Source organism: Thamnophis elegans, chromosome Z (genome assembly GCF_009769535.1).
Source record: "Thamnophis elegans isolate rThaEle1 chromosome Z, rThaEle1.pri, whole genome shotgun sequence".
NCBI classification, from domain to species: Eukaryota; Metazoa; Chordata; class Lepidosauria; order Squamata; family Colubridae; genus Thamnophis; species Thamnophis elegans.
The window spans coordinates 85,457,802-85,485,799 of NC_045558.1; the positions used below are offsets into that span (position 1 = coordinate 85,457,802).

A 27,998-nucleotide genomic window follows, 5' to 3' on the forward strand; every position below is an offset into this window, starting at 1 on the left:
ATGATACTAGGAAATTTATATCCTTTGTTGAATTACCTCAGATAATTTCCCAGGAATATAGAAGAATAATTTAATGAAATCTTGATGTTATAAAGACATCATCTGGATCACAGATCAGTTTTCTATGCACTATTTTAAGTGCATTGCATAAACAGAAAATATCATATAATTGTTTATAGAATTATACAGTAGTCCTTGACGCACAACCATTTGTTTAGTGACCAAAGTTACAAAAGCACTGGAAATATTGATTTATGAAACTTACGACCCATGGTCACATGATCAAAATTTGGACAATCAGAATCTAGCCTATAGTTATGACAATATAAATGCCCTAGGAAATCTATGTTCATAAAAATAGCCATTTTTTCTGTTAACATTTTACCTCATAATTCGAAGTACTCCACTTGCATGCTATTCTTTCATACCCACTTTCATACTTTACAATTTATAACTCATTCTCATAGAAACTCAGAGATATATCAATCACTAAGAACTATATAGTTAAAAAAAGAAGAGATCGATAATTGGGGGGGGGGAATTCACATTAAATATAATTTTAAAAATCTTCAAAAGATAACCCTAAGTTAACATAGTGTAAGAAAAAAGATATTGGGGGCATTATTGGCTTCTTTCCTTTTCTCACACTATTAATCATTAACATTTAACCATTTTTACTATATATTTTGAAAATTATTCAAACTGGAGCAAGCCAGTTGAAGTGAATATTGATTCACTTTATGCCAAGTCATAGAATAGAAAAAAAAGCATGAACATAAAATTTTATATTGTTGCTTTCTGTTCAAATTCATATGCACAGTGCAAAACAATGGTGTTACTGTGCTGGGAAATGCCATTCCATGAAAATAAAGGATTCTTAATTATCCATCAAACACCTACATGAGCTCTGGAAGACTTTGATCACCCTCAGAGGCAGAATTGAAGGTTGCATTGCAAATAATGTTATTGAAATCTAGGTTTTACCTAGAAGAATGCTCAGTGAGTTAAAAGATAGTTAGCAAGAATTAAACTGGAATGTTGAAAGTAAATTAAACTTCCTCTTGCAAGCACCAACTAGTTTGTGAGGCATTGTGTTGCTTTCTTTGCAGTTAAGAGAGCCAGATAGGAGGAAAAAGATATATAATTTTTTTGATATAATAAATTGTATAAAGCTTATGAGTTTGACTCAATCAATTTTTCTACTTTTTAAACTATTTTAAATTGTTAAGTCATGTATACTGAAATATTTTAGACCTAAATGTTAAGGTCTGTAACTTTTATCCAGATCTGTAGAAGAAGACAAAAAGATATTCAGAAAACACAGAAAAAAACATCACTTCTGTTGGCATCTCCTTAAATCCATTATGTGTGATCTGCCAAGATAAGTTCTTTAAAAAACTACCAACAGTTGTGACTAACAGATCATTCTGTTTCTCTTCCAAATTCAAATCATTGCACAGCAATAGAAGCCCCATTTGAATATATTTTAATAGTGACCGTAAAACACTGATATAGTTTTATATCTACATAAGAAAATAACCCACTAGCTACTATGCACAGATAAGTCTTCACTCTATTTTCAATATTTGAAAAATATATTTAAAATTTAAATAATTTAACAGGACAGTTATTGCTGTTAAATTATAATCTTTATTAAATATTAAATTAAATGACATTATTAAATTAAGTATTAGATAAATAGATAAAATTATCATTAATGATAGGAAATCATAAGGAGAAATAATATACAATAAATCTAATAAATTATAATCACCTTCAATGTAAGCAACTAAGCAAGATACTGTTAAGTACCAGATCAACATTTTTGTAATCACCATACTTGAACAGCTAAAACCAGATCATAGAGCAATTTATCTTACCATAAAAATAGGCTTTTTTCCTTGTTACATAAAAGGGTAGGAAAATGTGATGATGATGACAACCAAAGCTGGTGAGAACCACAAAACAGGGTTATCTTTGACCAATGGAATCTGAAATAGGTTCTCTCTGCTGCCATGAGTGCAGCAGGCTTGTCCTAGCAGGATGAGACAGTTCATGAGGTAGCCTGGAAGTCTGCCATTAAGAGCTTTATAAGTCATAACCAACACCTTGAACTGCCTTCAGGTAGCCTGGTAGTCAGTGAAGTTCATTAAGCAGAGGTGTAATATAGGAAATCCTAGGAGCCCCAAAGACTTCTCTCACTGCATTTTGCACCAGTTGAAGTTTCCAAATGGACTTCAATTATAGCCCCATGTAGAGAGCATTGCAATAGGTCAGGACACAGACAGCATTACTCAAGTAGTCATGTGTGGAGATTTATTTTGCTCAAGTAAATACAAGTTTCTGGAGGAAAAGTCATTATTGTTTCAATTGCCACATTTTTATAACAACTTTAAAACTATTAGAAAAGAGGGTATTTAAATTAGATACTGTTACCCCCTATAGCAATAAATTCTGCATACAAAACCACATACGATGGAGAAAAAGCAATATACAGTATGCATTATGGCTTCCAAAGAAATATAATAGTTACCATAGGCTTTGTTTTTAAATTTTGTCTCAAGCAAAATTCTTGATAAGAAATTAAAATGGGAGATTCTCAAGAGTGGGGGTACAATATAAATAGCCTAATAGTTTACAGATCCTTTGAACTAAAATTCCATAAGGCATCCAGCTTCAAGAAGGCTATAACTCAACATACACATAGAATACCAGACTATCTATCCTTAGAATAGAAGGATTCCTCACATTTATGTAGAGAGCAGTTGATTCTTTCAATACTGAAAATTTGCAGACACATAGAGAAGCATGACTCAAGCAAAGATAGCAAAATACAGAAAACAACGATATCAAAACAATGAATCTTTTCAAAAATAACATTAAAATATAAGCTAAAATAGAAAAGCAGAAAGATCCAAACTCTTCAATATTCATAGAAGCTATTTAAAATCTCAAGAACAAAAGCTCAGCAAAAATGTGTAGCGGAGATTGGGAAAAGTCCCAAGAAGTCTAATAAAATGCCAGTTTCACTAATAAGTAGATTAAGGAAGCCATAAAAGGTAAAAAAGCTTTCCCCAAATTATGGAACTGTTGCTTAAATAAGTCAAACAAGGAGTACAGATTGGAAAAACAAATTAAAGTTGATAATAACGCAGAAAAATAATTGAGAGTATATTGCTAGAAAAATTTAAATAATTTAAAAATTGTATTTAAGTATCAGAAGTAGGAACAAACCAAAGCTTCTACCTCACCACCAAAATAATAGCACAACTGCACATATATCTATGGAAAAGATGAGCAATTATACATTTTAGAATTTTGACATTTGTTAGCAAATATTAGCAGCCATAATTGAAATGATGAATTAACAACAGATCTCACAATAAAATCAACAATGATGGAGATAGGCAGTTACAAATTATAAAGTGGGGACCTGTACTGCAATTGATCTTTTTAGTACGTCTCTAATCATGATCAAACCTATCTTATATTATTATACTCCCTTTATATACAGTATTAACATTATACATACCATATTTTTGGGAGTATAAGATGCTCCGGAGTATAAGGCGCACCAAGATTTTGAAGAGGCAAATAAATAAAAAAACGTTTTTGCCCTTTGAAGACAAAAACAGCTAGTTTTTTTGTCAAAAAAATGGGCATGCATAGCCTTTAGGTGGTTTATAGAGTGCTCCTGGGGGCTGGTAGGGCAAAAATGAGCAAAAAACAGTCCATTTTTTGCTCATTTTTGCCCCCCCCCCCAGCCCCCAGGAGCAGTCTGGAAGCCTCCTAAAGGCCATTTTTGCAAAGGGAGTGGGGTTTTGGGAGGCCAAAAATGCTGTATTCAGTGTATAAGACGTGCCCAGATTTTCACCCTCTTTTTTGAGGGGAAAAGAGTGCATCTTATACTCCGAAAAATATGGTAGTTTATTTTAGAGAGCCAGCTTGCTGTAGTAGTTAATGAATTAGGCTAGAAACTGGAAAACTGAGTTCTAGTTCTGCCTTGGGCACAAAGCTGGGTGACCATGGACAACTTTACCTAAAGCCTAGAAAGGAAGCAAAGGGAAACCACTTCCGAAAAATCTTGCCAAAACTGCAGGAACTTGTCCAAGAATTGGACATGACTGAACAGATGAAATTAAGATTTTATTTATGGATTTTAGTAATATATTATTATATTTCATGTTGGCTGATAGATTATTATTTTTCTGCAGACTTGGTGGTAACAATACCAGTGTTGGATATTCTGCTTTTAAAGAGTTACCTGCTCTAGTATCTTGCCAAAGAGAAGTCTGTATTCTTTAAAGAGGTAGCAGATGAAGTAGATACACTCAGATATGCTTAGAGAAGAAAGATTGTGGAATTATATGCATCATATTTTATGCAATCTAGAGATCATATCATGAAAGAAGCAAAAAGTCAAGGGTTAGTATATGATAAGCTATTTAGTAGAACAGAGCAAGTAAATAACAGTGAATAATGCTTTCATTTTATTGATATACACAAATACATATAATACCAAAAAATTTAACTAAGAAGCATTAAAAAACAAACATATTTAATCCAGGCATATCAAATGTGCAATAATCTCAACACTTCAAAGTTGTCTGGTTTAAGATACACTTACCCAATATGCTGCCAAAAAGACATGCCCAATAGAATTCCTTTTTTATTTACAGATTATAGAAATGAATAAAAAAGACACCTTATTAATGAAAAGGTCCACCTACACAGCAGGTGCACAAAACTTTTGAGAGAACTGCTACTAAATATGTAGCTTGATTTACTGGTTTTTATATATAGTTTTATTTACTTTTTAGTTCCAGATTGTTTTTAGTTATATTGTACTATATTTTATCATAATTTATATTATATATTAAGGTAAAATATAGGTGAAATAAAAGCTATGAAATAATTAATCTAATTTTTTTAACAATGTTTTGTTTGCTCTCTGAACCTAATTAATAATTTTTACTGCTTTTTTTAAAAAATGGAATTGTGAAACAGGTCACAGACTGGCATAACCTTGATAAAAAAAAGGTTGTTCTTTGCAGATTTTAGATAATTTTATAGCATTTGTTAACATTCATATGTCATAAAATCTTTTTAACAGTATAAGACAGCATTCTAGGAAAATAATCATATACACTTCAAAAGAAATACAGCTACAAAATCTGATTCAAAATATTCACATAATTATTTTGCTTACTGAAAAACTTTTATCCATCAAAAATGAAAATTATCTGATTAGAAATTATTTTACATTACTGCATAGAAATAAAGAATAATATGCAAACAAAAATGAAAAATAAAAGAATATTTTTAAAAAGAATTCTTTAAGTAATAGTCATTTGGCTGCATCCAAAAAGAGTGTCATTTCTGGGGCCCATTCTATGGAACATCAGTTTTCCAGAGAATATATTCACCTCAACCCTACTACCTTTCCTCAGGCCTTGAACATCTAGTTCGGTTACTGACCTTAGGGTCTAGATGTGTGGTTGAGTTTATATTGTAGTTATGCTTGTTGTGTGGTTTTTATTATCTTAGCTGCTGTTTAGATTAGTTATTATTTTTTTAGGAAGATTTTATCTTGTTTTTCTTCACAGTTAGTAGTCAAGAGGTATATTTAAGAGGGATGGCCATAAAAACCGAATATGAACTTTTTCAATATAGATTAGTTGCATTAATATTAATGATCATTACATTAATAACTTCTATTCTTTTTTAAATAATCAAGAATAAGTCCTTTGGCAAAATCAAAAATTCTAATATGGTTTAAACATGTCTCTCGTCTTGATATTTCCCATATCTACTGAACATTAGAGTCCATTATCGATTACCAACATCTTAACTGTTGGGTGATAAATCTAGTAACTCCAACTAGCTGTAGAAAACTTGTTTTAAACAAAGAAGTAATTTCCCAAACTGTAAGTTCTAAACTATTGTCAAGCATGGATAAAGCTAGCAAAGAATAACAGAGTTCAGAAATGTGCCAATAGAATGGAAATCAATTTCTGCATCAACATTTGGTTTCTATTAAATGAAGAACACATCAGAATGCAGCTCAAAATAAACATAAATATATCCAGATACACTCTAAAATTTCCATTTAGCACTGTAGACAATAGATACAGAACAATTCATTCATTCACACGTATATTCAGAGGAAAATGCATCTTTCTGTACAATTGGATGAAAATCAAATAGAATGACAAACGTAACTATTAAAAAGGGAATATGATTACATTGACAGTGTTCACAATATAAAACAATAAGAATGATTAAAAAATATTGTTCAGACCAACAAATAGATACATCTAAAATTAGAGGTAAGCAAGATGACAAAAATTAAATTAATCTAGATGATTAAAGCTAAAATATACTGTAACAGCTCCAAACAGTAAATCCAAACTATAAAGCCAGACAGTAAAGTGGCAGATATTTGTTTATTATTTGTCACGTATTTTTCCATGGGGCTACCCTAGGCAGCATACAGCAATAAGACAGAGAAATGAAAATAAGTGTAAACATAACAGCATCAAAGTAATGAAACAATAGAATAAACAATAAAAATGAAAACAATGTGAATATAGCAAGATGAAAATAAAAAAAATGAGCATGTGGAGAAGGAAGGAATGAGGGAGGAGGTGGAGTTTGCTATGAAATCTAATGTAGTACTCCCCCATTGGGTCCCCAGACTAACAACCCGAGCCAGGTCTTAGGCTATATAGGAGGGTGGGAAAGATCTCATCTTACATTCTAGAGGGCAGGCACTATGGCAGAGAAGGATCTTCTGGGTCCCGATAGTCAGGAATTCTTCCACCAATGAGATCTGAAGTAGGTACTCTCTACTGGCACGAATGGGGCAGGCTTGTGCTAGTGGGACAAGATGTTTTATCAGGTAGTCTGGATCTATGCTAACAAGGGCTTTAAAGGTCATAACCAACACCTTAAACTGCACTCAAAGCCAGTACAGCTATCTTTCTCTCACCTCTAGAGAATGGGGAACATGCAATCTTGAGCCTCATTGCTGTTTCTATTGCTCATCTTTACCTGGCATGATTTTCAAATGCATCACATTAAGCACTAGCATCATTCCAAAGAAGCCCAAAGTAGCTACAAAGTACAGAAGTTCTCCAAAATGAAATATAGGTAAAATATTGATAATAAACCTACCGTATCTTCAAAACTATCCCCAGGGATATGAAGTTAATTTGGAAAAGAGAATTCCTAAAAGTCTGTAAAAGCTATGATTCTTTGTACAGTTATTTTCATGTTTTAATTATGCATTCAGTTGTTGTAATTTAATCACTGAAAACAAATATAGATGACTGCCTGTTATTTGCATTAACATTGTACAAAACATTTGAAAGAGATGCTGGGAAATGTTCAAATATAAGGACAAAGCATTTCTTTTTGAAGTTACCATTAAAGCAGCTTTTTCTTTTGTAAGCCTTTTGTATCTGCTTTAAAACTTTGTTCCCGATTATCTCCTAATGCATGAAAATCTATTTTACTTTAGATGAATTTAATTTTCCTTTAGGCTTGATTCAAAGTATCATCCCACATCAAGCAATTGATCATAACTTTTCTGAGCAGGCTATAATAGGACAAAACCTATCTCTCCTTATACCAAAGTCTCCATTTGATTCAGTTCCCAATGCTATTTTTGCTTTGTTAAAGTCATGTGGTAAACCCTTGTGCCTGAGATTAATAACATGCCCATGTTCAACCAACAGAAGTACTGTAGCATTCTGTGACTAGGAGGTCTGCAATACAAAATTTCCCCTTTAATTGATGATAGTTGAGGCATGTTTTCTTTCTCATTATGTAAAATGGAATAATTATATGTCCATTTGTAACAGCCAAGCAGACCTGCTTTATGGAGAAATGAAAAATAAACAGCAATTTTGTTCAGTCAGAAATTTAAATCCCAGTGAAACCATTTAAAGTGTGCTTATTCCAAAGGAAGTCTAATTTAAAAATAAAAGTGCCATTCTTGAAGAGGGAATATCTTGTATAAGTTGTATAAGTACTAAGTTGATAATGTGAGAAATGTCGGCTTCGAACCCCAATTTACATCTAATTTACAACAGTAATTTTAATTTTCGGCTGTAAGACCGCACATCTTTTTCTCTCTTAACTAAAGCTTTTTTCTTCTCCACGATTCACTTAAAGCAGGAGTACAGGCTGATCATGTGATTCCTCAACATCAAATCTTGCGGGCTAATTGCTTAGGGCCGGATTACATTAAAGCCGTTAAGATTGGGAGATCTATGAACTGCGCATCAAGGGAACCAAGGAGATAATAAAAGCACTAGGTATGCGTATATTTAATAGCAAGTCAAACAAAAGAGCAGTTAACAGAAAGTTCCGATCCCCTCCCCTCTCCCGGGATGGTCAAGAACTGACTGGAAAATGCATTTACTTCAACACAGAAATAAATGCTACTTCCCCACTTTTTTTGTCATCACCTGGGTGAGAGAAGCCAAAGGTTGATGCAGCATCCACTTTTCACAGCACTTCTCTATTGGCATAATCGTCACCATACCCAGTAAAACTGGCTACTGTCTGACACTAAATGCACTTCACGGCTACCAAACGCTTGCAGGGGTTTCGAAATGCAACAAGCAAGTCACCTTCCCTCAAGAGAAATCTGGGCTTGTTTTCATTTCTTTCCACCTAGCATTCGCACAAGAAGCCGCATCAGGCAGGACAAGACAGGAGAAAAAAGCGTGGCCCGTAAAGAAAAAGGAATGTGGGCAATGCCTGCAGATAACAGACCGGTCACTATTCACGGGACTTCAGGTCATCGCAACCAGGACGAAGAGAGAGACGCCAATTCCCAGCGCAAAACCATTCGCCAACTTCCTACGGACGCGGCTCACCAAAGGCACAAACGGGAAAGCCGCTCGGTTCGGGCGTGCGCGCGCCTGGACGGCCAGTTCTATTTACTCACCCTCCAGCCACGCGCTCGCTGCACCCGGCGCCTCGCCTACCCCGCTCTCCACTTACTGCCGCTAAGCACGCCGGCGAGACCCGGATGCACATTAAAACGAAGAAATAAATAAATAAAAAGCCCAACGGAAGTGAAGGAAGGAGGCGAGAACACACGGGAGATCGAGAAAGGAGCACAATCCGGACTTCCGCTTTTGGCTTTTCCTACCGCAAAGCGGAAGAAGACCTGACCCCAGAAACTGTTTAAGGAATCGAGGGTTTTTATGCCCGCGTCACAGCACGTGCCCAGGAAGCAATTTTAGGATGTTATTCTCAGGCCTCCTAGATTCCCCCTCCCCCCCGCAGTCGTATAAAATGTGACTTCGATACCTGCAAGGCTGCAGTTGAGTGATGGAATGAGTCAGAGTTAAAGGGGCCACTGCGGCGGTTGAGACTTGCTATAACTTTTAATTTGCTTTAAAGACGAGATTGGGGACACGGAAGTGGCAGGGAGAAGAGAACTGACTTTTTTTCTTGTTGTTTTTAACTCAACTGAGTCGCCTTTTCAAAACACTGAGGATCTGAAGAAATAGTTATTTTTATCTCCACCCACGCTTAGAGAACCCGGGAGAATGACAGTAGATGTCTTTGAATGCACCTGGCAGGTTGTCACCATAGGGCGTTGCAGACGCAGCTATGTTTTTCTGCACAGATAATAAAGCTTCCCCACCCCCCACCCCCCATTTAGCATCCCATAATTTGGGATGGAAAAACCCCAAGGTATTTTCAAATTCCTACTTCTACCTGAAAAAAAAATTGTTATCTTTCTACTTTGCTCCCAAAGTAAGCAGCCTAACCTACCTCAATTCACCATTAGAGTAAATAATGACCTGAAAGAAAAGCTTACAGTTGATTCCCAAATATGCCAATCCTTTCAGTTAATTACCATTTAATTATTCATGAATCTGCTGGCAAAGCCCCAAACTCCTAAGATTACATAATACTAAAATAATAAACCAGAGTTTACAGGCTGCAGTGACTGGCTTCACAAATCAAATTTGACTGTCAAAGCCAAATCAACTAAGAATTTAGCCTTTACTCATTTAACCCCAATTCTAATGCTCCTAAAAATGCTTTAAAACTCTATAGTAGTTGAGGTCCTGTGATATTAAAAAAAAAACAACGTGAAAATTATATTGAAGTGAAAAATGCAACCATCAGAATTATCAAAATGCTTAAATTAAATCAGAAAATTAAATTCATCTGGAATGTTTTATATCCATTGTATTGTCAATATTTTGTTTCTTGTATCTGGTGAAATCCAAGTATGCTAATTTAGTTTTGATCCACCATTTTTCCTATGTACCTTCAAATAATTTCCACTGCACACATCTTTTCAGTCAACATTTTTCTCATGTTATTACTCAATTTTCATTCTTATTTTGAATTCAATGTTTCGATGACATCACCAAATACTATTCCTTTTATTGCTTTCTAATAGGAACAGATATGCTTTAAAACAGGCAGGTGGTGAGAGCAGGTACACAATCTTTTTTGCTTTAAAACATGGGACAGACTGTTAAGATGGACCAGGGGTCCTCAAACTTTTTAAATGGGGACAATTCAAAGTCCCTCAGACTGCTGGTGGGGCAGACCAGCTGGATGGATGTGGCTAGGTCATGTGACTAGGTGGGCATGGCCAATTTAACAGTCCATTAAATAATGCACACAAATTTAACTTTAATTGCTCCTGGGAGTGTTTTATTTGCTTTTGTTTGCATGTTGCTCTTTTGGTTGACTTTTCTTTTTACTAGATCATTTTTTCAGTTGTTTAAGAGTATAGGGGTCCACTTCAGGTAATTCAAATTTTGCAGCTATTCTTCTCAGTCCCAAGGAGCTTACAATCAACAAGTCTCTCTCTGTCTGTGTCTTTCTGTGTGTGTGTGTGTGTGTCTTCCTCTCCTTCCATCTGTCTGTCTGTCTCTCTCCCTTTCTCTCTCTCTATACTGGAGGCGGGAGAGATGAAAAACGAGGCCATTTTTCACCTCCTCTGCCTCCAGAAGCATTCTGCAAGCCACAATTGTTGGCCTTACCTTCCAGTTCCAGCCTGTGGGGCTCACAGTCCTTTGTTTGGCTGAAGGGGGGTGGGTGGGATGTGGGCGGGGCAGCCTCATGATCCTGTGCAGATTAATGGCTTCGGTGGGCTAGATGCAGCCTGCAAACTGTAGTTTGAGGACTCTTGAGGTAGATTTTTTTTTTAATCTGCAAGATAAAACCAGAAACTGCCCAAAGAAAACAGCAAAATCCAGAGCTCAAAAACATTCCTTCCATTTCCACAAAAGAGATGAAACTAACAATAACCCAATTTAAGTATTGTTTTTAAGCATTTTAAATATTTCAGATATAAATCAGTAACTTTTACCCACTGTATAAAGTAGTTAGTGAGTTATTCTGGAATGTGTTGAACTACTATCTAGTACTTCCCTTTTTTCTGATATATTGCTAACAGAAAAAATGTACAACTACACATAATAAAACAACTTACATATATCATAATTTGTCATTTAAAATAAAATTAATACTGAGAAATAGGTATGTAACAAAAGTTTTGTACTTTAAACTGCACTTATCAACAAGTTATTTGTGAGGCAACCAGCAATAGAAGAATTTCCTGTGCTTTTGCAAATAGACAACTTTTGGTCTATTAGGAGCAGAGGTGGGTTGCTGCCGGTTCGACCAGGATTGCCCAAACTGATAGTAGCAGAAGCAGGAGGCTCTGCCCACGCACCCCAATGCTTCTGTGCATGCGCAGGAGCATCACGCGAGCGGGAGCGCACGCAAACTGGTAGTAAAAAAATTAGCAACTCATCTCTGATTAGGAGATAAGAAAATCAGATTCCCTGCCTGGAAATAAATTAAAAAGTAATCAACATTTTTATAAAATGGATCATATAAGAAGAAATGGTTTACCATCTTGATCACACCAGTACCACAAATGGTTCATTCAAAAATTATCTTCTGATATCATTTGTCACTAGCACTGATTGAAGTAACAAAAGTTCTATAATAATTCAGCAAGGTGATTTGGGAAAGGCAAAGCTGTTAATAGCGAAATCTGCATACAAATTGTTGAAAAAAGTATGTTAATTGCTTACTAAACCTGAATCCCAGCTACTCTGATTTTTCTTTTGACATTTTTAGAAGCTAACATAACAAATACTAGAGAAAAATATTAAGCTTGAGTTTCTGCTCTCCAGTTCTGTTCCACTAAGTTTAACAAACAAAGAATCAAGTAGTTGGTGTTGCTACTTGGCATGTCCAAAATTACTGTCATTCATCTCATAGGAATGCAGCCTGCCTTAACTATAAAAAGACAGTTTTTCTTGAGCTGTCAGCATTCGGCTCCTTCAATAGTCCAGATGTTTCTCCTCTTACTCTTCATATAAATTTATTTCATGAAAGAATGATGCAACTGTCCTTACTGGAAGAAATGAACTGTTGTTCCCTGATGCTTTTCCGATTTGTTCTATGTGATAACATATTTGTTATATTAGTCTTGAATTTTTCAGATGTACAGTGTATATACAGACTAAAGGCTTTGAAATCCAGTAAAAGAAAAATTAGGGTACTGGACACTTGAAAGATTTCACCAAAAAAGAAGTCTGGCTAATAAATATTAATATATCAGCTCAGGATTTTCAACTGAAAATTGTAATGAAATAAAATTATGCATAGTAATTTCCATATTATCTACTGAAAAAATATATTTCACACGTATCAAATTTTAAACATTTTTATTTTTGTAAAAAATAAATATTTTATACACAGAGGCCATGAAAACATTTTACAAGAGTACACTTACAGTTAATTAATTAATTGTGATATTTAACCAATTTAACAGTACAAGGAATAGTACAATTTGAAAGCTACTTTCAAATCTATCACATACAGAACATAAAGGGATGTACTTTAGTAAAATACAGGCTCTATTTTGACATAACTCAAAGACAACTAGAAAAACAAATATCATAACTTAGCAAGGTATACAGATCAGTCAGCCAACAGAAATGTATTTATCTCACTTGTTTTTTACTTCTACTACATTGTTTAGATGGCTCATAAAGTTAATACCTTACTTACAGAAATCAATGCAAGCGGGGGACAATTCTAGCAACTTCAAATATATGCATCACTTAATAGTGTGACAAGCATTTTTTATGATTACATTCAGTGATAGGATTCAATTTTTTTACTATCGGTTCTGTGAGTGGGGCTTGGTGGAGTCATGTGACGGAGTGGGCATGGCCAACTTAACATCACGGCAGTTGCCACTTCTTTGCCAGCCAGAACTAAACCGGCAGCAGTGGCTGGAGGCTTCTCGCTTATGTTCATGCTTATCTTTGGTGAGCAGAGCGGGCGAGGCACGGAGGCAAGGGGAATAGCTGGGCCGCATGGCAAAGGCAACATATATAGGGTGGGGTGGGAGTGGGTAGTGAGAATGGGCAGGTGGGGCAAGTAGCAACAAGTGGGTGGGGTGGGGCCAGCCAGAGGTGGTATTTGACGGTTTGATGAACCAGTTAAAATTTTTGTTTCTGGTTCGCCTGAACCAGTCCAAACCATCTGAATACCACCTCTGATTACATTAGTATAAATATGAAGCTTATATTCAGATTTAAATTATCTGCACTGTACTAGAGGATACCAGAAAGGAATCCTCACAAAAATAATTACATGGTACAGATCAAAACAGTATGAAAGATATATTGCTCTAATCTTTTTGCAGTCCAATTGATCAATCACTGTTTAAATGTAACAATTATTTTGACGTAGAAGAGAGAGAGAAATGTATAACTGTATAACAAATGTATTAGAACTGAACATTTAATAGTCAAAATTATTGCCTATTATTGGAAAAATAATACTGTCCATGTTTAAGATGTAAATTAAAATACAATCAATTAAAACCTTCAAATTTTCAGACATGCCCAAATAAAATATGCTGCAAATATTTAAGCATCTGATTCCACTGTCAATTTCATTTAACGTTTTTGATATATCGACAAATAATTGATATTTATCCCCATAAGCCTAACAAATAATTGATATTTATCTATTATAAGTCTGACAAAAATAGTGTTGTTATCTGAATTTCAACATATTCTGTTTTAGCATTTTACCTGTAAGTCTAAAATGTTAAGTTTGCCCCATTCATAAAATATTGCAACTTACTACTATATTGTCATTTATCAGCCTTCCATCCTTCCAAGGTCGGTAAAATGAAGACCCAGATTGTTGGGGGTAGTATGCTGACTTTGTAAACCGCTTAGAGAGGGTTTAAAGCACTGTGAAGCAGTATATAAGTCTAAGTGCTATTGCTATTGGGGAGATTTCTTAAAGAAATAATTTCAGAATTCAATAGAATTAAAAAAAATTAAAACGACAAATGCAAAAATATTCTTGTTTTATCATATTCACAGAATGGACTGTTTGTTCCTTGCTCTAATTTCTGTTCTAATTGCTGCATACAGAAATACTTTTCCTAAACTTTTCATATTTTATGTATATTCAGTTACGCATTACAATTCTATATATCTGTCACATTGAGTGCAGTTTATTAAAAGTCCCACTGTGGGAAACTGTTCATTTAAGAAGTAGCTGAATTACTTGCAGCATTATGGCACATCAAATAGTATGTGCCTCTGTCCCTCAAATGAAGATTTGAAGCAACTGCAGTGCTCTTATGAGCTCATATTTTTACTGGAAATGAATTAAGAAATAATAGCAGTGTATATATGCGTGTGCGTGTGTATGTATGTGTGTGTGTGTATGTATGTATGTATGTATGTATGTATATATTTTTCAGATGTTAGAGAATCTTTTTACAGTAATACATAAATTCAGAGCCTATAGTCAAATCATACATTATGCAATTAGTGCACATTTTAAAAATATTAAATACCATTAAAGTTGCACTGCAAATAATTATCATCAACGCTCTGACATCCTCAGCACCTCAGAAATTCAAAACTTCATTCCACCAAAAGCTGTACACTATCAGTCTGTTTCTGTGGTTGCTGCTGGTGATCATATTTCCTTGCTAGAAAATAAATACATTTAGATATTAGGATACAATCCAAATGTATTGCCGAAAGTGATCCACATAGAATTAATAGGGCTTATTTCCAAATAAACATACACAGGATTGCTTTCTAAATCTTTATTGAGTGATAAAATCTTATGTTGGCGGAAATAACAAACTGCAGTGTAAGTCTATCAGTTTCCAATACAATATTCTGGACCAAAGTTAATCATTTCGTACAAGTACCAAATGTTCATTTTAAATCACAGGGAGTTCTTTCGCTCGATACAGAATTATAGCAAATCATAATAGCAACAGTAATCCTAAGAAGATCTTCAGCAATTATAAACTATATAAGAATTAAAAATATATAAATATATATTTTAGTTGGGGCATCAATCTACTACTATTGGTAGGTTTCATTTTAACAATATACAAACAATATTTTTATATTTTCGGGAAAGAAATAAAATAGTAGCATACCTATTCTAAGAACCAATAAGGAAAGCTACTTACATTTAAAAAATCACACTGCTTTAATTTTGTAAACTGGAGTTTGAAAATCGGCTTTCACATAAATGTAGGTAGAAAATAGACAAAAGTATCTTATATTGATTAAGTGAACTGGTCATATCCTTAAATCAATCTGTTTATATTAGAAAAAATATTTCTAGACCTTTTTTATATGGAGGCACAGTTAAAACTTCCAATTAATTGTTTAGAGCCTGGCTTTATACAAACCTCACTTAACCAAATAACATAATTGGGAAGGACCTTTCAAGTCCTCTAGTCCAACTCCCTGCTCAATCTCTTCTTAAAAACCTCCAGTGATGGAGCACCCACCACTTTTCAAGGCAGACAGTTTTACTTATTAATTATTGTCACCATCAGAAAAGTTCTCCTTATTTCTAAGATGGATCTCTCCTTGATTAGTTTCCATCTATTGCTCCTTGTCCTGCATTCAGGTACTTTGGAGAATAAGTTGACCTCTTTTTCTTTCTGGCAGCCTTTAGATATTGGAACACTGTCAGCATGTTACCACTAGTCCTTTTTCCCCCAAATTTTTTTTAAATTTTTTAATTTAACATCAGTATCTACATGAACAGTATATTGTCTGGGTACCGTTCATTTTAAGAAATAGTAATAATGATAATAATATTCATAACTTTGATGGTGATCATATATTAGTATTTGCTTGTCTATCTTAGTAAGCCTTCAGTTCATCTTATTTTTTTTTACTTTTTAAACTCACATAATAATCATCTTCTAATATCTACTTGTATATAGTAACTATAATAACTTCTATCATATGACAATATATATAACCTTTTCTTTTCATTAGACCAGATACACCCAATTCCAGCAACTGTTCTTCATATACTTTAGCCTTCAATCACCTTATAATATTTGTTTCTCTTCTCTGCACTCTCAACGACATCTTTTTTATATTGTGATGATCAAAACTGGCTGCAGTATTCCAAGTGTGTTCTTACTAAGGCTTTATAAAGTGATTTTAACACTTCATGTGATCTTGATTCTATCCCTCTGTTAATGCAGTGTAGAACTTGGCTTTTTTGATAACTGCAGCTCACTGCTATCTCATATTTAAGTGACTGTCCATTGGGAGTCCTAATTCTCTTTATTACTACTATTGAGCCAAGTACCACCTATTCTACATGATTTGGGTTGTTTTTTTTTGCCTAAGTGTAAAACCTTAGTTTTATCACCATTGAATTTCATTTTGTTGGATAAGGCCCAGGGTTCAAGTTTGTTAAGTTCCTTCTAGAACCTGAGCCTATCTTTTGAAGTGTTAGCTATTCCTGCCTCCTGGTGTCATCTGCAAATTTGATGAATTCCCCTTCTATTCCCTCCCTCATTTAGATTGTTTATGAAGTAATTGAAGAGTACTGGGCCTAAAAGAGAACATTAAGGTACTCTCCTGCATAGTTCCTTCTATGTGGATGTGGCTTCCATTAATAACTACATGTTTAGTGTGATTAATCAGCCAGTTATGAATTCATCTGATGATGCAGCCTTATCAATTTTTTCTATGTTACAAATGGAAAGCTGTGGTCTACTTTATCAAATGACTTACTAAAACCTAAGTATATTATGCCCATAGCATTTTACTGGTGTACAAATTTAGACACTTTTGTCAAGAGGTATAATAGGTATTGGCTGGGATGATCTATTTTTGACAAAAAATAGACATCTGGTTTGTTTGTCCCTAGGTATTTGCAGATTCATTGCTTATCTTTTTTCAGGATTCCCCCAGGTATTAATGTCAGGCTGATAGCTCTGTAGTTTCCTAGATCCATCCCCCCCCCCTTTTTTTGAAGATGGGAATTATGTCAACTCTTTTTGAATCTTCTGGTAGTTCCCCGGTCCTCTAGCATTTTTGAAAGATGATTCAGTGGTTGAGATCTTGTCTGCCAGCACTATCAGAATCTGAGATGTAATCTGTCGCCACCTGGTGATATTAACTCATTTAGAGTGGATAGGTGTTATCTTACTGTTTTCTGATTTATATTCCTAATCTTTCTTTTTCTGTACTGTTTTTGAGAGGTTGGATTGTTTTTCCTTTTTGTGTAAAGATAGATATAAAAAATGAGTTAAGCAGCTCTGCTTTCTCTCTGTTGCCGGTCACCTGCTTGCCATCTTCTCCTGTTAGTGGTCCGATCATTTCCGTTACTTTTTTCATGGTTTTTTTACATCTTGAAAGAAACTTTTTTAATTGTTAAAATTCATTGCAAATCTTAGTTCATTCTAAGCTTTAGTTTTCATCTTTGCAGTTTGGATTTGCTGATATTATAAGCCCCTCTTTCTACTTTTTTATATTTGTCCTTTTATCAGAGAGGTTTTTGTGCAACCATGATGGTTTCTTCAGGAATCTCTTAATTTTCTTCTCCAATAATATTGTTTTATACTAGGTTTTTATAACTTCACTTTTGCATTGAATTCCAATTGAGCTTGCATTGAAGTCCAATATTGTCTAGCCCCCCCCCCTCCTCATTCCTGTAATTTCAACCCTTCTGTCATTTCATCTCTGTTAGTGAGAACTAAGTCCAATATGGCTGACTCTAGTTTCCTTCAATACCTTTTGGGAGAAAAAAATTGTCTGCTAGGTTTATCAGGAATCTGTTTGATCTTCAACTAGATGCAGAGTTTGTCTCCCAGTTAATGTAAGTGTAGTCAAAGTCCCCCATTCCTGTTGTGTGCATCCTGTACACTGTAACTAACTATAACTCAATGTTTATTACAGCCAGAGACCAGAACCAGACATTACAGTCAGAATTAAAAACACTCAAGGAACATGCAATTAAAAATTCTAGAATAAAGTAATTAATAACAAATAAAATCCATATTAAAACCACAATTTGGCATCTAATCTGTCAGTTACACATGAGAAAGTCACACATGTCCTAGCTATACTATAATACCTATCCTAAACTGTACCCATAGTCATTAAATACTAAAATACAACAGAGTTGTATTAATTGAGCTGCATTAATTATGTAAAACAGCTATGATGGATTAATCATGTGTTTTCAACGAATCCCCAGTGCTGCTGTGCAGAATCTAGCCACCTGCACTGTAATCACAGTCGATTCGTTCTTAGGCAGCCATTGGAGATTAGTAGTGTTGGAATGGTCAGGATATCTATCAATTATTGGGAGAATATGTTTTTGTTAATAACTCTATAAAATGAGCATTGAAGAAGTATGTTTCCAAGAGTCTCCACCTCTCCTGAGCCACAGGGACAGTCTTTTAATCAATGGTATCTTTTTATATTTGCCATGCAGGACGGTTGATGGAAGCGCATGACAACTTGAAAGCAAAAATGCTTTCTGGTGGTTCGCGGTCTCCAATGGGCTAAAATAACTGGCATGAGTAACAACATATCTAATAGAGTCTGGAGCCAGAAACAATGGTGCTTTCTCTAAGGCTGCTTGCCTCTCGATGTCTTCTACCCTTTGTTGCAAGTTTTGTTTTGCTTGGTCATAGTCCAACTTGAGTATTGAAATTGGAGAAAAGCCTAGTTTGGCAAGATTGGACTTGACGGTCTTGATCCATAGAGAGGAGAATTTATTTTAGAGAATTAATGGAGCAAGGCCTTGTGAAAAAAAAAAGCTTTAGCCAAAGATTTAAAGAAGCTATACCGATTCTTACCTCGACTTTTATTAATCCTGTCTCCAGGCATAGAAGGGCATTCACAGACAATGCAGTATCTGGAGAATTGCTCTAATAAATTTGGACTGAACTCTTTCCAATGGTGTGAAACATGAAGCTGAGGGTCTGAGCAAGATCCTATAAACAAGCTGTGCTAGCAACTTGGCTTGAAAGAGCTTAATTGCAGCAGGGACATAGTACCCTCCCTTTGTGTGGAAAAAATTGGAAATAGTGTTTGTTGATCTTTGGCCCGAGACAAGTGCACATTCACCATGTGCTTTTCTTGAGCTGGTAGCAAGAATGACCACACCTAGATACTTAAAGCTGGTTAACTTGCTCTATGTCATGACCATTAAGAAATTATGAACAGAGTTTTGGCCTTTTTGCAATGGCATAACCTTAGTTTTCTAGTAATTTATGTCAGTTTATTGTAATTACAATACTTGACAAGGGCTTGCAAGGGTTTTAAAATTTACTGGTGCCCTGGAGAGGATCACAGTTTCATCTGCATAGAGCAACAGTGTGATGTTTCGATCACCTATTTTTTTTTTTTGGGGGGGGGTAATTTGGCTTATTTAACCATGTCATTAATATACAAGTTGAAAACCAAGGGGGCCAAAATGCACCTGTTCACCTCTGCTTTGAGTTTGGAACAACCTTAAAAGGACCCCTTGCATATGACACCTAACCTTGAGGGATGTATCATGCCCCCTCGGACCCTGAGTCCATGGAGGAGGATGAGCCAGTGCTAGGTCCAACAGAGGTTGAGGGGGCAGCCTTGTTGGCTTTGAAAGAACAGGGAAGGAGCTGGATGAGGTGGCCCTGGGTCCCTTGGGTGTTGGATGGCTTGCCAGCAGGGAAGAAGGGTCAGGATGATCGAGCGGGGGGGGGGGGGGTAGGAAGAGAGGACAGGCAGTGGAGATGTGGAGCGACAGAACTCAGGCTACAAGCAAGGACCGTTCCCTCCTGATCCACAAGTAAAGAGAGTAGAGAAGCGGGAACAGCACAGGAAGATCTGACAATTCAGGAGGGGAGCACCCTGCCCCTCTTCACAAGGAACATCTGGGGACTGAGATTTAAGGAGATGCTGTGGGGAGGGTGTTTGTCAGAAAACTGAATTTGTGGAGTTTTGTGTCCTTTGCTTTGTGGCTCATTGCCTTATTCCTTTGCTTTGTGGAAGTCACTTCCATATTCCCTTGCCTTGCTAGATTTATTGCCTGGAAGTGGTTGTGCTAACAGCATTTTGCTGGACTACTCACAGCCAGAGGCTGCTGGAGTTGTGCGTGAGCGTTTTGCTCCAGAACCTGCCACAAACGTGGGAGCATTTGGGGGAAAATTGGAACAAGAAAGGGAAGTTTGAACTATCAGCTAACTGTTGCATCCATGCCTTGCTGGGGTCATCACAGGATGTTTTAATATGTAAGCCACATAACAAATGGAGACGCCTATGATCAAATGAAGCAGCTTTCAGCTTCTTCCATAGCTTAGTCCTGGTAACCATATCAAAAGCTGCCTTGAGATCTATAAAGGTGACCTATGATACAGATCTATTTAATGCATATTTTTCAATCAAGTGATAGAGGACTAAGCACTCTCCCCTTTCCAAACCAGCTTGCTCTTCAGCAATTAAGTTCTCAGGATCCAGCCACTCCTTTCATTTATCTTGAAGATGTTTGGCATAGAGATTGCTGATTATATTTAGCAGACTTACTAGTCTGTAATTAGCATGCTCGTCTCGCTTTCCTTTTTTAAAAAATTGGGACAATTGCCAGCCCCCAATCCTCTGGGACATGACCATGGAGTCAATATAAGTGAATAGTGTTGCCAGGACTGGAATCTATCACTCCATATTATTCTTTAATAGTTCAACAGAAATGAAGTTAGTTCCTGGAGCCTTCCCGATTGGCCTGATAGCTTCTGCTTGTGTTATCCTGCCCTGCATTCTCCCAATCTTTGTGCGCACCATAACCAATACCATGTCCTTGTTCGTAGAAAAGATGGCGGCTACAAGAGCTCTGGAGATATGGGATTATACCACCCTGCCTACGGATGACCAGGACCCTAACATTTATGAAACTACACAATAATCCTTGATTAGGGTGAAGTTTCAAAAGGGGGAAATGAGGCAGGTGGGAGAAAGTGACCAGAATATCACCTGAGTGTAAGACACCCCCCCCAAGGGTCTTGCTGTTGATTACATTATGAATATTAATACATACCTACTATGCATTTTCTGTAGCTAGTGGACTATGGCATTAAGGGCTTGCAATTGCTTAATTTTAACCGAATCCACTATCTGGGTAGTAGTTATGGACTGGGGAGCAAGAAGATTGGGCACCCGCCAGCTATGTCACCTCAAAAGCCTTTTGGTTCTGGTAGGAATACATTCAGGCCATCCTGTATAAGTACAGACAATGATTAACATCGCCGTATACTGGTCCGAGTGCGGCATGTCGGTGAAATCAATCGTAAGTGAATCAAAAGGGTATATTCCCTTGGGTTCATGTCCCTGGGGGAGCAATGGGCTTTGTTGGGGGTTGTTAGCAGCACAAATATGACACCGGGCACAAACACTGGCTGCTAGGCGAGAGATATTATCAATATACACCTCCCGTAACAAAGCCTTCTCCAATGCCGTTTTTCCCAGGTGGAGGGACTTATGGAGAGAGTAAACCGCCTCCCATGCCAAGTGTTGGGGAACAAAAACCCGATTGTCAGGAAGTACCCACCAAGTCCCCACTACGGAGGGCCCTAATGCCTCTGCCTGTTGTACCTCCTGAGGGGAGTAAGATGTGGGTGTTGCTGTGGGGGGGGGGGGGGGTCCACAGGGTCAGGCATGTGGCCTGCATCATGAGGGGCTGAAAAGCCTCCGCCCAAGCTGTGCCATCAGCTTTATTATTGCCCCGTTCAGTGTCTGACACCCCCTTCTGGTGGCCCCGGCAGTGCATGACAGCAACCTCCCTGGGGCCCACGCACTGTCCAGTAGGCATAGAATTTGAGGGCCATATTTAATGTCCTTTCCTCCCACCGTGATGAGGCCTCTTTCCTTGTAAAGAGCTCCACGCACTTGCACCGTGAGGAAGGCATATTTTTAGTCGGTGTAGATATTGACTCTGAGGTCTTGGGCTAACTCTAGGGCGTTAATGCATGCAATTCGGCTAATTGGGCACTGATACCCGCAGGGAGAGGTTCTGCTTCCCAACTGTCATCCAACGTGACCACTGCATATGCCGCTTTCTGAAGGCCATTGTGCAGAAAACTGGTGCCATCCGTGTACAAGGCAACATCTGGATGAGGGAGGGGTTCATCCTTCAAATCGGGTCTGCTGGCATAGGTTTCTTCAATCGTCTGCAAGGAGTCATGAGTGGTTACAGCATCCAGTTCAGCAGCAGGGTGGCCGGGTTCAAAGAATGTGATTGAACGAGTTTGATCAGGAGCTTGTGAGTGATAAGGCCCTGATATTTAAGCATTTGGGGGTTAGTCAGCCATAGATGCCCTTTTCTGTCAAGGACAGCCTTAAGGGCATATGGGATGTAAATGTCTAGTTCTTGGCCGAAGGTTAACTTATTGTCCTCCTGAGTAAATAAAGCCGTTCCGGCCACCGCCTTGAGGCAGGCAGGCCAGCCCTTTCCCACGGGGTCCAACTATTTCAATAGATAGGCAACCGGGCGGTGCCAAGTCCCGAGTTTCTGAGTCAGCACCCCCACTGCCATATTCTGCTTTGTATCTACAAACAACTGGAAAGGCTTGTCTAAGTCAGGTAGTCCCAGGCCTGGGTTAAAGTGTGTTTAAGTTGCAGGAAACTGTCTTGTTCCTAAATTCTGTCAAGAGTGGCAGGCTATTAGATGCCAGAATAGAGAAGAGTTCTTTCACTTTGCTGTCTCAATAAGCTGTTCCCAGGAAGATCTGGTATCATGTGTCTTCTTAAATGCAATTAATTGCTGGAATTGGTTTTTTTGTGTGTGAGATGTTTAAGAGTTATTTTATTACCATTATTGTTTTATTGCCATTATTGTTTTATTGCCTCAGTTTCATGCATTTTATATGCCAAGGTAAGAGCTTTCTTGGCTTCAACACAGCCCTTGTCAAAATTTGGAGGCAATGCAAGGCCTCAACTGAGAAGTTAGGCTCACCTGGTAGTAGTGGTTGTAGCTTATGAAGTAAGTTTTTATATAGTTCTGGTAGCTAACCAATTAGCAAACATTTCATCTCTTTCGTCTGTTTGGCTGGGTGATCTGTATTATTATACAAATTATGGCAATGTCATTCCTTTTTCCTTTTATATTAATCCAAATGTATTCAAGAAGATTTTCATCATTGTTGTGTGCATTTCTATAGAAGTGTTGTTATTGTACGTACGTATGTATGTGTATATATATTGCAACTCCATCTTTTTTATTAAGTCTGTTTCTTTTGAACAGTTTAAATCCTTCTAGTTGTACATTCTAGTCATGGACTTCATTCCACCAAATTTTGTAATGGTAGTGAAGTCATGTCTGCCTTCTGTACTAGAATTTCAAGTTCACCTTGTTTGTTCCTCATACTTTGAGTATTAGTGTACAGGCATCTGAGTCCTTTATGACTAATCCTGTGTTTATTTTCTGCTTCTCCTGTTTTGGGTCTGAGTTCCCCCTTTTTAAACATTTGGTTAATTTTTTTGTTCTTGGAATTAGTTTCTAAAAATTTATCTCCTCCACTTAGTTTAAAGTTCTATGGATAAGGTAAGCCAATTGGTTTCCAAAGATATTCTTCCACGTTCTTGTGAAGTGTAGCCCCTCCTATAGATATTGTAGTCTGCGATGTAAGAATCCAAAGTTCTCGACAGCATCATTCCCTGAATGGTTTGTTTCAAAAGTCCTGCACTCTATCATTGGATGCCTAGCTTTTAATGGGAGTACAGAACGAAACACCACCAGGTACTAATTTCTTTAGTTTTCATGCCTCTTCATAGTCTCTTTATTGTTTTCAAGGTCTTTGTGGTGTCATTTCTCCCCACATGAATGGGGTATAGGAAAGAAAAAATTATCTATGGATTAAATTATTTTAATAAACCTCTCAGTAACATATTTCATCACTGTTTCTGAGAGACACCTAACCCTCCTAGATTGATTGTTCTTTGTTCTTTCTTTGTCATCAGAATGCTTTGGAAAACAGAACATTTTACTCCGTACTGTAATAACTAATAGCAGTCTCATTCCCAAGTCTTATTTCTTTTACAGCCCAAATGGCACAATTACAAAGATAAATAGCTTTGTATGTACTTTACCACCATTACTCATCAGTGGCAGGGAGTAATTATTTCAAAACTGAACAGAAATTGAGAATTCTAGAAAAGAACATGGGTAAGAACCTAATTTGGATGACTAGATATTTTAACAATTTATAAATATCCAATTCAGGTATTTTCTAAAGATCTTTAAATCTAGCGATTTCTCTATCAGATGTCATTTAACATCCATTTCTCAGAATCATGTTATAAGGAAGAATACCATCCCAATTATGCAAATTAACAGAACAGAAAAAGCATGAGAAAGACGTGAATAATAAACTGTGCTACTGTACATTTCTGATCAGTATAAAATGTAGGGTATGATTCAAGGATCATTAGCAATCCTGCAATCTGTATTGGATTTAATTACCTTCAAGATCCATATACATTATCTCTACATGAGTAGAAGAGTAAAAGGATCACAACCCCCTAGAGCACAACCCTTAAATGTTTTTACATTCAGAGTAGTAACTTCAAATGGTACAAATATTAGGAGTCAGATTTATGTTTCATCACATATATTTAGTATAAATTTCTTTTTTTAAAATGGGATCTATAGATTATCCAAACCTTAATAGTGTCAAAGTAAATATATTTTACTTACCAATAGAATACATCTCTAATTGCTGGCGAAGACGGACTTTTTTCATGCTGTCATAAAAATTTGGTTCAGGTGGTATTTCTACAGTTGGAGGTAATGTAAAAATCCTCATAATCTTCCTCTTGTTTCTGAAGTCCAAAGAGAATAGAAAACATAAGTAATACAAAATCAGATATATTTCTCTTAATGGTAAATAAAATTAGCAACTTGTCTTAATTTCTACTGCAAAGAAATAGAAATACAATTGGAATTTCAATTAGAAGTGGCAAAGATTATCTCCAATTTCCTGAGGAAGCAAACATTACCATCACTGAAAGATGTAACTACAGAAATTAGGCTATGGATGTTTAAATGTCACTTGATAGTAAGGATTCTTGCTCACTGCATTCTAACACCCATTATTCAACATTAGTAGAAAAAAGTCACACAATACTCATAATAAACATTTATCTGAACTTATCTATAGAGATTCTCAATCATCTAGGTTATTGTTGTCCCAAAGGTATTTCAGCAGAACTGAAAAAGCTTCTTGGATGAGAAGCAACACATCTTCAAGCAAAAACAATGAAAATCCAATTGCCTTTTGAAAAAGCACCTTTGGGACATATATTTGAATGACAAATTGTGCCAAGGAATGCCTTCATTTTCTTTATATTATTATTATATATTTTATTCATTAAACATGAAATTCAGTCAACTGAACATTCAAAAATGCATCACAAATATCATGACTGGTGCTAATGGTTGATACTGGTTGCTGCTAGCATCCTAAGTATCAACCAAGTACCTTCTTAAAATATACGATGTTCCGAATAGCAGTGTTTTTTGCAGTTTCGCTGTTATTGGAGGAAGCTGCAATTTATTGATGTATTATTGTTGTTATTGTTATTGTTATTATTGTTAAAATATTTATTACTGAATCAGACTTAGTCATGAGCAATAAAAATTTAGTCATCATCCTCATAAAAATGCACCGATAGCAAGGGGTTACTGACTATTACATGGTGAGATGTGAAATGCTGAAAGACCCAGGATTTTTCCCAAATTAGGCAGGCATATTCATAACGTATTTCTCTTCCACATCCTTCCTCCAAATCCCTAAATAAATAAAACCTATTTTATTCACAGAAGTTCCTGTTTTGTTGCCACGTCTACAGCTGACAAGTTTGCAACTGTGAGCCCAGAAGCATGGACCCCAAATCTCGAGATAACCAATTGCTGATTCAATAGCCAGTATTTGCAAGCCTAGCCATATAGCCGTAAAGTTTGTAACGTTATTGCCAAAAGCTTTGGCAATATCGCAACTTTTCCCTAAGGCCAGGAATCGTCTAGGAAAAGTACCCCACACTCGATAAACCGTGGATTAGAAAGCCGAATCTCCCAATCGGAATTTAGCAAGGAAGTAGTTTCTTTCAGCCTCCGCACCTACAGTGGGCAGAAACGTGCAATGATCTACCGAGCTTACGATGCTAATGTATTCTTAATCAATATAGAAATAGGAGTTACAGGAGTCACTTCTTTCCAATTGAGAATCCCACCTGCGGGCGTACACCAACAGGGCCAAGCTGGCGAGCACCGCCAATAAGTAAATGTTGGTGGCTTCGTTCCAAGCCTCATGTACTGAATAGTCCATGGCGGCTACACCGCCCCCACCACTTTCGCCCAGCGCCCGGGCACCGGCCATAGGGAATAGAGGAAATCGCAGACTGCCGACCCTCAGGCAGGAAACGAGACGTGACCTCGGATCCTTCAGACGCTTCCAGATCGAAAACAAAGGCTCGGCGGGAAGGACGGATCTCTACGCCCTTCTCAGCTTCCGGGTTGACTTAACGCCGCAGATTGTGATGAAAACGAGCCGTCCGGGGAGGGTAATGTCGGCTTTGCGCAATTGCGACGTGGTATTATCTTTTTCCCCCTCCTTATTCACTTGGATCGCCCCCACCTCCGGCCATCCCAAAGAAGTCTCTTTAAAAAGCAGCCATTGGTTTTTTTTCCCGTGCGGAAAAATGGAAAGCTTTGAGTGCTCGAAGCCGCAAAATGTCTTCATAGAATGCATAATTTCTGCACGCGGAGGCCAGATTTCGACTGGAAAGGAAACCAGTAGCAAATTTGGGGATAAAATTTCATCCATTCCTCATATTTTTCCTGTCTCATTCACCTCTGCTTCAATTCCCACCACCCTCTGCCTCTCCCTCTGCCTCAAAATCAAAGATTTTGTCCACAGTGAACATAATTGATGTGATCTGACATTGTGATTACAACATGACAACTTAAATTTGAAGAATGAACTGTCAACCATTAGTTAATAATCCTAACCTAAATTAATCTAGCAGGAGAAGAAAAGCAAATAGTTGAAAGAAGTAAAATTCATTGATGAGCAAAAAAATTTAAAGGACAAAAAAGGAATAAAAACCTTTATTTTTGCATGGAAAAGTGACTCTCTTCCAAAAATGTGCTTGAGCCAGTATTTTAGCTAATATTATTAGCTCAGAATCAGAATCACGGTCAGTTAAATGGCCATATAAATTAGCTTAAAAAATGAAGCCATTTTCAACAAAATTCAAAATTCATTCACAGGCTATAAATCTCTAGATTTGCCAAAACTACAGCTATTTTTCAAATTAATATATGTAACCACTCAGATTTGATAAAAATAGAAAGTACTGTGAATTTGATATTTGAATTTTATCAATAACTTTTGCAAGGCATGACGATATTTCCTGCATCATTTCTCAATTCCTAAACTCTACCAACATCCATTAACTAATTATTTTAGTTATTAAATCTTATGTAATTTAATATTTTCTTCTTTGAAGGAATATAATAATAGCATTCTGAGACATATTCTACTTTGTTTATATAATACTTCTTTGAATAGTTCCTTCCAGAAAGGTGCAGTTTTTCTCACTGATAAAAACGTTTCCCAATTTATAAATCCCCTG

The 27,998-nt window shown here is 36.6% G+C and overlaps 2 protein-coding genes and 1 long non-coding RNA gene across 7 annotated transcripts in view; 1 reads left to right on the top strand and 2 right to left on the bottom strand.

Moving 5' to 3' along the window:
• SLC20A2 (solute carrier family 20 member 2) overlaps window positions 1-9,099 on the bottom strand; it is an 85,799-nt gene extending 76,700 nt beyond the window's left edge. The window contains exon 1 of one of the 4 annotated variants that reach the window (XM_032236758.1): window positions 8,889-9,098. The gene's annotated coding sequence lies outside the window, so the exon portion shown is untranslated. The other 3 variants (XM_032236757.1, XM_032236760.1, XM_032236761.1) reach the window with 3 other exon arrangements.
• A 5,220-nt stretch (window positions 9,100-14,319) lies between these two features.
• On the bottom strand, window positions 14,320-26,872 carry SMIM19 (small integral membrane protein 19). Of its 2 annotated transcripts, none has more exons than XM_032237489.1 (3): window positions 26,595-26,867; window positions 25,060-25,184; window positions 14,320-15,034 (listed from the first exon to the last, which is right to left on the bottom strand). In XM_032237489.1, the coding sequence occupies exons 1-3, from the start codon at window positions 26,738-26,740 to the stop codon at window positions 14,967-14,969; spliced, it is 339 nt and encodes a 112-aa protein (XP_032093380.1). In that variant the 5' UTR covers window positions 26,741-26,867; the 3' UTR covers window positions 14,320-14,966. The 2 variants fall into 2 exon arrangements, with proteins under 2 accessions (XP_032093380.1, XP_032093381.1); XM_032237490.1 differs by lacking the exon at window positions 14,320-15,034 and adding an exon at window positions 16,994-22,534 and having other exon boundaries at window positions 26,595-26,872.
• The window catches only part of LOC116522538, a 31,547-nt gene continuing 30,394 nt past the window's right edge, over window positions 26,846-27,998 (top strand). Inside the window, exon 1 of the long non-coding RNA XR_004256979.1 lies at window positions 26,846-26,924. This is a non-coding gene — a long non-coding RNA (uncharacterized LOC116522538). The remainder of the gene's footprint in view (window positions 26,925-27,998) is intronic.

Coding starts and splice junctions, on each gene's coding strand:
- SMIM19 (XM_032237489.1), bottom strand. CDS start 26,740: ATGGCCGGTGCCCGGGCGCTGGGCGAAAGTGGTGGGGGCGGTGTAGCC. Junction 25,185..26,594: donor CTGTTGGTGTACGCCCGCAG/GTGGGATTCTCA, acceptor TTTGGACTTCAG/AAACAAGAGGAAGATTATGA. Junction 15,035..25,059: donor ATTAGAGATGTATTCTATTG/GTAAGTAAAATA, acceptor TTTATTTTCTAG/CAAGGAAATATGATCACCAG.